General features: G+C 40.4%; 1 protein-coding gene across 1 annotated transcript; it reads left to right on the forward strand.

The window, feature by feature from the left end:
* The first annotated feature begins 1,840 nt into the window (after nucleotides 1-1,840).
* On the forward strand, nucleotides 1,841-11,211 carry ACTR8 (actin related protein 8). The gene is made up of 13 exons (XM_032699223.1): nucleotides 1,841-2,040; nucleotides 2,224-2,394; nucleotides 3,241-3,351; nucleotides 3,617-3,721; nucleotides 4,360-4,533; nucleotides 4,940-5,033; nucleotides 7,042-7,174; nucleotides 7,523-7,676; nucleotides 7,849-7,944; nucleotides 8,507-8,647; nucleotides 9,067-9,331; nucleotides 9,657-9,820; nucleotides 10,490-11,211. Exons 1-13 carry the CDS (start codon nucleotides 1,918-1,920, stop codon nucleotides 10,631-10,633), a joined length of 1,875 nt encoding a protein of 624 aa, XP_032555114.1. The 5' UTR covers nucleotides 1,841-1,917; the 3' UTR covers nucleotides 10,634-11,211.
* Nucleotides 11,212-11,726: the final 515 nt, after the last annotated feature.

Below are 11,726 nucleotides of genomic sequence, written 5' to 3' on the forward strand. Positions count from 1 at the left end.
ACAAAAAAATCTGAAGTACAGTAAGTCCTTAGCTACTCAAATGAGGAAAAATACATATTTATAGTTGATACAGATGGTCCCTCAAGAGCCAAACTTAAAGCAGCGCTTCCTAAGAAGTTTTGTATGTACTCTGTCAGGACAAACATTCTGTACTTTGCTGTATTGTCATGGTATTAATGACACTCTAAAAGCACTTTAAAAATGCAGTTTACAAATTACTTTGTTTTATAATCCTTGCCTTTTACGAACTTTCTTCCTTAAGGCCCATAATGGGTTTTATAAACACCTCTTGAAACAGCCTCCTTCTCCATTATAAACTTACTTAAATGTATAAGCCTATTTACTGTACACATTTCGGTAAAACTTTGAGGTTTTTTTCAATAAAATTAGGTCTTGGTTTTAGTGCATGAAGAAAAAGGTAGTGAACTGAAATACTGTGTGCTAATGCAGAAAGTTATTTTCTTTCAAACAGTAACTACCTTTTATCTGCTTTACTCCATTTCAGGATGGGAGTGTCTTACTGTTCCTGGGGCTCATTTGGATTTGGTTTGTTGGGGGATTTTTTGTTTGGTTGGTTTTTGGGGGGTTTTTTGTTTTGTTTAGAGAAGGCTAGATCTGTTTGAGAAAACATTAGCTGACAAGAATCCAGATTAAATTATTTTCTACAAGGTGCCACTGCAAAATTTTTACTTAAGCCTCTCTATAAATCTCTTGTTAAAGGAAACTTTCCTATCTGACCATCCAGGAGCCACTCTGGCAGTCACACCCACACCACCTGAGCTGGGATTGAGGCCCCTTCACAGCAGGTGGTTCCAGTGAGCCCATGGGTGCCCTGCTTGACTCCCCACACACCCCACTCGACACACAGACCAGGTCTCCTTACCAGCTCGACCCCAGGTTTTCCCATAGGAGAGTCTCGGACGTCTGGATCCTTAAAATAATTTAATGTTTGTGCAGTAAGTAAATAACAACAGCTCGAGCTGGTGCCTCCGAGGAGGAACCCCGAACAAAGGAACTCCTGGGCTTTTTCGCCCTCGCAGTCTAAGCACTGCAATATCTGGTGGCTGTCGGCTCCTGCCGTGCCTCCGAATGTCTCCTCACCTGGCCGGGCCGCACATCCCCGTGCCCTCTGTTGTGCAAAGGGTCGGCAGTTCACGGCCTCTTGCCTCCGGCCCCCGTCCCCCAGAGCTCACCCTGCAGCTCGCACTGCGCCTGCAGCCGGAGCCACCTGCACTGACCGTATTGCCCACCTCTTGAGCAGGAAATGAAAACACCCAACAGCGCCCCTCGGTTAACAAGCCCCTCCAGCGCCTCCCACTCCTGCTGCGCATACTCAACAGAGAGTTACCACCTGCAGACTTGCTGTGTAACAGCATCCTTCAGCCTTAAAACCCCGCTCTTCCTCAGCTCCACTCAAACGTCCCACGCGCAGAGCTCACAGAGGAACTTGCTGCCCACGCACCGGGTGTGTACAGGTAGACTGGCCATTGTTAGTTCTTCACAGGTGCACCGCCTACATCAGCTGTGCTGCGCTCTTTACACAGAGGCGTATTTTAAGCTGTTAGGGGGCTGTGTCACCCCTCCTGCAGTCCCACCAGCAGTAACCACCCAGCTCAGCACTCGGCTGCTGCTCCCCAGGCTCCCTCGTTGCCGCCGCTCGGCCCCTCAGCGCGGGGGCCGGGGCAGCCGCTGTCCCCCCCCACCCGCTGCAGCCCGGGGCAGCGCCAAGAAGCTGCCGAGCCGCCCTCGAGCCGAGGGCCCCGGTACCTCCCGAGGGGCAGCGGTGCCCCCTCAAGCCGAGCCCCCCCCCGGTACCTGCCCAGGGGCGGTGCCGGGCGCGGGTCCCGCCCGCTTCCGCCCCGCGCTGGGCCCGGCGCCGCTCGGCCCCGGCAGACGCGGCTTCCGCCCGGCCGGAGCATGACCCAGGCGGAGAAGGGCGAGGCGGAGAACGGGAAGGACAAGGAGCGCGACCGGGAGCGGGAGCAGCGCGGCGTTAAGCGGCCCATCGTCCCCGCCGCCGTGCCCGAGTCCCTGCAGGAGGTGAGGCCCGGCCGCGGACGCTCAGAGCGGCGCTTCCTCCCCTCCCCGCTGGGGCGGGCCCGGCCCGGGCTCGGCCTTTTAAAGGCCTGGGGCGGGGGGTGTGGAGGCGCGGGTGGGCGTAGGGAGAGTTCCGGGACGGCGCGGGAATTCTGTCTCACTCCGTGCGCGTTGTGCTGCTTTCAGCAAATACAGAGCAACTTCATCGTGGTGATCCACCCCGGCTCGACCACCCTGCGGCTGGGGAGAGCCACGGACACTTTGCCCGCGGGCATCCCGCACGTCATCGCCCGGCGGCACAAGCAGCAGGGCCAGGCGGTCTACAGGGACAGCTGGCTCCTCAGGGACGGCCTCAATGTAAGCCGGGAAACACCGCTAAAGCTGGACCGCTAAAATCCGTGTGTTCATTACCCATCTCTGTTGCATCTTTGTATAGTGCATATCTTCCCTCGTACTCTATGTTTTTCCGGAGGAGAATACATCTCAAGTTCCACTTTTTTTTTCATGCTTTTAATGCGCTGTCAGTAGGTTTGCACCAATCTATGATTAGCTTCTATTTGATTTGTTTGTAATGAACTAAATCTAATAAATTGAGGGTTTATGCATGTTGATTTCCCTGTGCTGTGGTCTGGTACCACACTTGGTATTTCTTTTGATAGAATGCCAGCTGTAGGATTAAAATTGGACTTCTCCATTTGTGAATGTATTGGTTGCAAGTTGGTTTGTGATTTAGATAACACAGCAAGTAGTTTTATTCCAGCCTGCTTAAAAAATAGATCTAGTGGTCTTATTCATGATCTGCATCTGTAAAAAAATTAAAATTAATCAAATTAATGTCTCTAATATTAAATGTCAGATTTAAATAATTGAGATCTAGTTAAACATTTTTGCTTGTACTTGATATTTCTGTAGTTAAAAAATGGTCTGAGTGCATCATTTCGGAGATGAAGTCCAGCAGCCACTCCAGTCACTTAAAAGACTCAAGTTGATTTCGATAAACAAGTGTTGGGAACTCTAATATAAAAAATAATTTCTTTAAAAATAAGCATACATTTATTTTGCATTGTACAAATCTCTGTCCTTTCTACAGTCTATCAACCACAGTAATGATTTCATTCTTTAACCATAGCTTCAGTATTACCAGTATGCAGACATGTAGTTAGCAAGTAAGTATTTACATTGTATATTTGGGGTTTTCCTTAGAAACCTGAAAGTACTGAGCAGAGACAAAATGGCCTTAAAATGGTGGACCAAGCAATATGGTCCAAAAAGATGTCAAATGGAGCGAGGCGTATTCCAGTGTCACCTGATCAGGTAACTCATTCTTAAGATTTTATTAAATTGCTCATTCATATAGTCTTTTGGTGTGTTGCTGTGTTTTAGTGGACAAGTATAGATATCCTTTTTACAGCAATTGTAGATAATGCTATTGTGTGACCTATTTCTAAAGATCTGAGAAAATTAAGATTTAAAACGTTTCCTCGAGGGGTGGGGTCAAAGGAGTGTTTCCTTTTTCTTCCTTGCAAAAAGGTGCCTGGTGAAATATTTATCGGCAGGGTTTGTTTTGCTTACATTTCAGGCCAGGTCTTACAACAGACAGATGCGACCAGCTATTTTGGACCACAGCTCTGGGGCCAAGTGGACAAACACATCAAATCATCCTGAATTTTTGGTAGGAGAAGAGGTAAGATTTCTTTTCCTGCTGAATGAGGCTTCATATGTTTAAGTGCAACCATGTCAGCAGCAGCCATTTGATACAAGTTAGTATGTACTGCAAGACACATGAAGTTAGCCAAGCAATATATGAGAAACTTTACTGTGAAGTAATTGAATGTTTGTTATCATTCAGCAAGACCTGAGGGTTTCCCCCATTTGCCTAATAAGTATCTTGGTTCCTTTGCTGCTAGAAATCAGTGTTTCTGCAGGGACTAGGTGAGAACTTTGTCCATATGGCATAAATCAGAGAAAAGGCAAGAAACTGATAAAAATGTCAGTACATGGAATCGCTGCTGAGTAACTAGGTATTCATGAGCTTCAAAGAGCTAGAATTATTTTAATTCCTCATTTGAGATAGTGGAAAAATATACCATTTTGTTCAGTAGACGTCCATGGGCAAGAACATTCAAATAATTTAAACAATGTATTTAGTGTCTTTAGAATGGTTTCAATCAAGCCCTGTTACAGTGAAATCCACTGTATTTCTGTCACATTGATCTGAGTGCTGCTGTATGTCTTATCTGCTTCTGAAATATTTTTCATTCTAATATTCATTGCTAATTTTGGGGGGAAAGCAATGCATAGAACATCATCTCTTATTTTCAGGCACTGTATGTTAATCCATTGGATTCTTATAATATACATTGGCCCATTAGAAGAGGGCAGTTGAATCTCCACCCGGGACCTGGTGGCTCCCTCACTGCAGTATTAGCAGACCTTGAAGTTATATGGTCACATGCAATACAAAAATATCTGGAAATACCACTGAAAGACCTAAAGGTGAGCTGTGAACAACACATTTAGGTGGGCTGTATGCACTACTATAAATGGTACTGTAAAAGAGAATTAACTTGCTGTTATCATGAGCCTCTTACCGGTGCTTTTCTTAACAAATACATTCTGTGAGCATGGTTCCTAAGACATCATTTGGAATTTTGTCCGTGGCTTTAAGACAAAAATTGTTTATAGAACTTCTAAGGAGGAGGTTTAGAAATCCCATTATAGACATTTCTCCATCTTAATCTTCATTTGTTTGGGCTTTTTTATTGACTGTAAAGGAGGCACCTGAGGAAGAGTGGCCTAATTCCTTGCCCTTGCCAAGTAGGTGTTTTTCTCATGTCTGATGTACTTTTAAACATTTTAGTGGCCTATAAAGCTGGATTTAATTTACTGTTTTTGTCTTCAGTACTACAGATGCATTTTACTAATTCCAGACATCTATAATAAACAACACGTGAAAGAACTGGTAAATATGATCCTAATGAAGATGGGCTTCTCAGGTAAAACCATACTTGAGCAAGAACTTAATGATTAATTAAGAATTTTTTTTCCTTTAATGCATATTTTTGCATATCAATCCCACTTTGGCTGGGACTAAGATCTTCATCTTTTACTATTCACATAACTGTTGTCTCTTTTAAAGAGGCAGAATGGTTGGCTGGTATTGAAACAAGTTTTTTGGTTTGCTGTTACAAATTCTGACTGTGGGCTTCTCATTCAGCTGAGGCAAAAGTAGCAACAGTCTGATTTCTTAAGTATTTCTAAAATGCACGATTTTAACTCTACAGAGTATTAAGATTCTTAGCCTTCAAAACAAAAGGGTATGATGGAAGATGCTGCTTCTGTCCACTCTGGGGATGACGTGATAGGAAGATTCAGAGTTGGCTTAAGCACATAAAATGAAAAAAATAAAAGCAAAACAACCAAGCAATTCTTAGCTTCTTCTGCATGTATATTTCCAGACTGGAAAGCCCTCTGATGAAAATTTCCTTTCAGATAAACTTCTGGAAGTTTCTAGGTTGTTTTCTGGAAAGCACTGCTGCATTTTTAGCCATCTTGCTTGGATTTCACATGTAGAGAAGAAACAGAAAGTCATTACAGAAGGCACAGTAACCCAACCATACTTAATTTAAAATATATCGGAGGAGCAGTAGTACCTTTGGTTCTGCAAAATCATTTCGCTTTATTAGATATGCAAGGAATGAAGAGGAAAAAGGCTTAAAAAGTGGACAAGAATAATAAGTTAAATGACAGAGACTAGGCAAACAGTAAGCTAATTGTAAGATGCTGGAGATTAAAACTGCTGCTGTTTAATAATAGATCAATGCAAAGTGCAAACAGTTTCCAAATATTACTCTCGGCAGAATATACACTTAAATATTATTGCTTAAACAGTGAACCCATTTAACCTGTTCTACATCTAATCAAAGACATTCATTTTACAAAAAGAGACTTCTTATCTGAAGGAATTAAGTAGGTGGTAAATAAATACTGCGGAGGGAGGGAATGATCTCATGAGATTTAAATTTGGTTCACGTGTGTGTATATAGATTTGATTTGATTTGTTTCATCATGTTAAAATGAACAAGCCATATTGGCTATTTTAATTTTTGAGCAGAATGGTACTAGATCATGCTTTGTTTGAATTCTCACAAGTTTTTGAATAGCAGTAGTAGGAACACTACTACCTAGTAGTACTCTGTAAAAATGTATTAGCACTGGGATAGAAGAATTTGCAGTGGAATAGGAAGAATACCAAGAAAAATTAAAAAGGTTATTAGTCATCTGATACATGCAAGTCAGAAAGCAGCATTATTAACTCTTGAAGGTGCCATTTCCTCAATAATAATTTAGTAAAGAGGTGAACTAATTACACAGCATAACTGAATTGTCTTAATCTATCTAAAAACATTTTTCTTCAAAAAGTAATTCTACTTACTGTCTAGAAAGCACAGCTCAATTAAGCTGTTTTTTCCCTTCATTGCTTAGAAGGACAGACTGAAACCTCCAGTACATCTCAGGTTTAAGTGTGGGCTTGTCATACAAATGTACTCATTTGCAAATTAAAAGTAGATTGAAAGGAAAATAGAGGGGGAAATTGGACCTTATTTTATAACTACTTAAAGAGCATATCTAAAATGCTAATGGTAATGCTATTTGATTAAAACTAGAAAAAATTAGGAAAACAATTCATGTGCATCTGATAACCAAAACCCTGCAGTGCCAGCTAAAAAGAAAAAAAGTTTAGAGGCAAAATAATAATAATACAAAAAAGGGTCATTTGAGTACAGGCATGCACCCTGCTCTTAGCTTTCTCAGAACTTTTAAAGGCTCACCCAACAAAAAAAATCTCTAAATAATATCCTCGACCCCCTCTTCATTAAATACAGAGTCTTTCAGGGCAGAGTCAGACCATCTGCAGATCCTTAAAAGACATGAAAATGTCCTTTAAACATCAGCAACTGGAGTTTGGCACGAATTTAATATAATTTTTCCTCATATTGCCAGGAATTATTGTGCACCAGGAGTCTGTCTGTGCTACCTTTGGAAGTGGTTTAAGCAGTGCATGTATTGTGGATGTGGGAGATCAGAAGACAAGTGTTTGCTGTGTAGAAGATGGTGTTTCCCATCGCAACACCAGGTATCTTATAATATGCAGGATTATTACAAGCATGTACTTAGTTGCTTAGCAAAGGTTTGACTTTAAAAAGGAAAAATTTTCCATAAATACCATTTGGTTTTTTTTACTGTGAGCCATGTAACAGGTTCATCTGTTAAAATATGAACCTTAGAGAATTCTGATGTCTTAAAAAAAAAAAAAACCCGAAACAGGCAGACCTGATCAGAGTTGATACTGTGCTCTGCAAACTGTGTAAAAGTCATGATCCTAGCATTTTGAATGTTTTCCAAGTATTCCTTTGCATGCTACTGCAGGCAGCCAGTGTTTCAGCAAATACACAGAAAAATTTTCTTCTTCTCTGTGCTTTAGGCTGTGCCTTGCATATGGAGGATCTGATGTGTCAAGGTGTTTTTATTGGCTTATGCAACGAGCAGGATTCCCATATAGAGACTGTCAGTTAACTAATAAGTTGGATTGCCTGCTGCTGCAGCACCTAAAGGAGACATTTTGTCATCTAGACCAGGTGAGAGGGGGAAAATAATGTGTTCTCCAAGTAAGACCTAAAGAATTCAAAAATAGGTAAATGAAATCCATAGTTTGAAGAGTTTTGTTACTTTTTTTTTGTTTCCTAGGGTTTAAATAGATTATGTGGCTTGATAGATACAAATTTTTGCTTACGTTGCTTTTGACTTTAGGATATTTCTGGATTGCAAGATCATGAGTTCCAAATTCGGCATCCGGATTCTCCAGCTTTATTATACCAGTTCCGATTAGGGGATGAAAAACTACAGGTGATTCTTTTTTTTTAATTTAATAATGAGAATTGTATTGAGCATTAAGACTCAGAGCCTCACTTCATATGGGCCCAGTGCTACTAAACCCATGTAATTTATGGATTGTTCTTAAACTATTCTTGTTGACAGTTCTAAAATTAATTACCAAAGGTATGAAAGCGCCCAATGCAGCACGAGTGGACACACAAGACTTCCTAACTGGCTGTAGTCAGAATGGTTGTAGCTTCAACTGCATATGATAATTATCCTTCAAGTGCAATGCTAATTTTGCAGGTTTTTCTGTTCACCATTGAATTTTCTAATTTTGTAACAAACTGTATTTGAGTATTTATCATACAATGCCAGAATCTGTAACAAAACTTGTATACATATACTGGTGTATTTGTTGGACTTTTTTAAATTATACAAAGAAAGTCTGTTACAAACTACTTGGAAAAAAGCACCTCTATTTAATTTTAAATTGTGAGGAAAAATAGAACCAGGCTTTTCTTTTTTTACAGTAGATGTCGAAAAAAGAAAAACTGAATAGTAAACTCATACCAAATCTCTCATTCTTCAGGCTCCAATGGCCCTGTTTTATCCAGCAACTTTTGGAATTGTTGGACAAAAAATGACAACTTTACAACACAGGTCACAAGGTGACCCTGAGGATCCTCATGATGAACATTACCTGCTAGCCACACAAAGTAAGCAGGAGCAGGTGTGTGAATGCTGGTTTTATTTTTCATTAAGTATCACTTTTGGGGAATAAAATGAGGACTCATTAGCTCATCTCAGAGACCAAAGTTTGTTACCTGGGTCAGAAGTATTAAAGAATATATTTAGATTAAGGAATTATGGATGTCTAGACAAGTCTTTAATTAGAACTCTGCATTTTCAGAGTCTAAGAAGGCTTCGTATTATAGGATTGATCAATCCAATGGAGTTCAAAATAAGACCCTTACTTTGAATGTGGGGATTAAAATAAAAATTATCAGATGAGGTAATAATGCAGTGCTTAACCTTACTGTGCAAAAAGGTGAATGGAAGTACAATGGGGTTAAGTCTTTGTATTGCTGTATAACCTGCTGAAGTTATTTTTGCATTTCTCATAGTTCAACTTCTTTTCTGATTTTTAAGTCTGCAAAAGCTACAGCTGATAGAAAATCCATGTCAAAGCCTGGTGCATTTGAGGGAGAATTAAGAGGCCAAACCTCAGACATTTCAGAGAGGATCTACCCACAAGAAGTGGAATTGGGATCTTCCCAGAGTGATTGTATGATATCTGGCAATGATTCAGAGGAACCTTTGACTGCTCACATGTCCAGGAAAACTGCTGTTTCTCAGTTTGAAGGCAAAGCCTTGGGCCTTGACAAAGCCATCCTTCATAGTATTGACTGCTGTGGTAAGAATTACATTTGTACAAGTCTCTAAAAGTCTTCCCAAAAAGAAATGTCAGTGTGGGTTTATGTAACCCCTGTATTTTACCGAATATAAAGATGTATGTCCCTAAATTTTATCATCTCGAGAGTAGCTACACTGTTACACTTGCATCTTTGTTGAGGTTTCTTGAGCTACGTGTTTGGAATCTCCAAGGAATAGAAAAAGAAGTTTAAAATCAAACATCAGTTTCCATTCTGGTTTGACTTGTGCTAAATTAATTGTAATACAAATACAGACCATATTAACCTTAAAAACTACAGATATTTCTGTATATCCATTCATTCCAGCATCTGATGATACAAAAAAGAAGATGTATAGCTCCATCTTAGTAGTGGGAGGAGGCCTTATGTTTCATAAAGCTCAAGAGTTCCTTCAACACCGAATTCTCAACAAAATGCCTCCTTCTTTCAGAAGAGTTGTTGAAAATGTTGAAGTAATCACAAGACCTAAGGTAACTATTAACTGAGAGCTAAATGGTCAATAAACTATGATTGGTTGAAATCTTTGAAAAATTAGAAGTAAAAAATTCTGTCAAAACCACAGAGTAGTTGAATATCTGAGATTTAGGAGAGCTTTCAGCTTATCACATGGCACTGGCCAGTTACAGGCAGGAAGTTAAAGGCAGAGCAAGAGTGTTACTGGTATGGATCACTGAAGTGTTTATTAGCCAAAGGCCTTATTCTTAAAGAAATAGTTAGTACTGGCCTGTGATGTTAATCTGTCTCCTCAGCAAGAAATTGTGATGTATTTTTTTTAAATTAGTATTAAGGTAAAAGAAAACATGGCATTGAGATCAATTTTCATTTGGCATTAATCAGGCAAAACTTGTAAATTTAAAACTTGAGTATATTTGAGAGCCTCCATTGCTGAAGGCAGAATTTTCATGACATGCCTAAAAGGCATCTTAAAAAAGAAAAAAAGTGACTTCTCGAAATATCTTAAAAATTCTTCACATATTTTTATCTCACTATTTTTTCCTGGATAATGTTGAAAAACCCTTTCTCCTCTCCTACCCCCCAGGATTCTAAGTGGTGAACAGTGTTAGAAAAAGTAGGATACAACCTGGAGAACTGTGCAAAATCAGCCCGTTGATTGTGTGCAATCTGTGTTTTGAATTTAGGATATGGATCCACGCTTAATTGCCTGGAAGGGAGGTGCAGTTTTGGCCTGCCTTGACACAACTCAGGAGCTCTGGATTTACCAGCGGGAGTGGCAGCGCTTCGGTGTCCGAATGTTACGAGAACGAGCTGCATTTGTGTGGTGATGGATGTGGCTGCAGTGGAACCTGCTTAACTCAAGATTCCTTTCCCCACATGCCCCCCCCCCCCCTTTTTTTTTTTTTCAGTGCAGAGGTATTGATCTTCTGCTGATATATATTTTTGTATTTTATTAATATTGACTTCCACTGAGATTTTTCCAGAAGTGTTGCAAAAACAATCTTACTGAAATGCACGTGACTTCAGCATTGCTACACTTCAGCTTTGGAATTGTAGGCATTGAAATCTGTGTACAGAGTACCATAGTCATCTCCAAATTAACTGTATTTATACTATACAGGTTGTGTATATTAAAATTGCACAATGTGGGAACTTAAGGTATAAAATGTTGATGAGACAGATGTTAAGTCAAGATTCATTCCAGGTACATGTACACGGAAGCAACAGCTGAAGAGTGCAACTGTGGGTTTAATGTCTTACTCTGACTCCTACTCTAACATTACCAGGAGATGAAGTTGTTATATGTGATCATTATGGAAAGAAGCAAAATGAAGAATTAAAACTACAGTTGCTGTTGGTATTTTACTTATGTAATAAATTATATTATTCAGTGAAAAGACAAGAATTTGGAAGTGGAGTGTTTTTTTCTTGCTGGTTCTTATCATCAAAACCTCTTGTTAGCTTTTCATTATCCAGGGTAGAGTCTGCTTTTTTCCCTATTTTGCAAAAATCAATATAATACACCCAAAAGAACTAGCTGCAATTTTATGCAGCCGGCACCAACCTCAGTTCTGTGGTACAGGTCATTGGGTTCTCTCTCTCCACAAATAATCCTTAGTTACAAAGGAAGAGATTCAATATTTACTCTCCATTTAGGAAGAAAGCAACTGGAGGAAAAAGGCTGTGGGAGAATGGCAGAGATGACAGAACAAACCCTTGGGGCCAAGGACCACATTTCTGCACTGAGTATTTCAGAGGAGTTCCTGCAGCCCAGCCCTAGTCTAGTCCCATGGTCTGCACAGCAATTAGCAGTTTGACAATGTCAGATTCATTAAAGTACAACTTCCAGTTTAAATTCATCCAAGGGCATTTAGGCTGCTCTGCTCAATACAAACCCAACCAGAGAGAGGCTCATGGGCA

Source organism: Chiroxiphia lanceolata, chromosome 11 (assembly GCF_009829145.1).
Source record: "Chiroxiphia lanceolata isolate bChiLan1 chromosome 11, bChiLan1.pri, whole genome shotgun sequence".
Classification (NCBI taxonomy): Eukaryota; Metazoa; Chordata; class Aves; order Passeriformes; family Pipridae; genus Chiroxiphia; species Chiroxiphia lanceolata.

Excerpts from the sequence above, each read along its gene's own strand:
- ACTR8 (XM_032699223.1), top strand. The coding sequence starts at position 1,918 with ATGACCCAGGCGGAGAAGGGCGAGGCGGAGAACGGGAAGGACAAGGAG. Across the intron at positions 5,034-7,041 it reads AATGAAGATGGGCTTCTCAG|GAATTATTGTGCACCAGGAG; the intron begins GTAAAACCATAC and ends TCATATTGCCAG. Across the intron at positions 7,677-7,848 it reads CATTTTGTCATCTAGACCAG|GATATTTCTGGATTGCAAGA; the intron begins GTGAGAGGGGGA and ends TTTTGACTTTAG.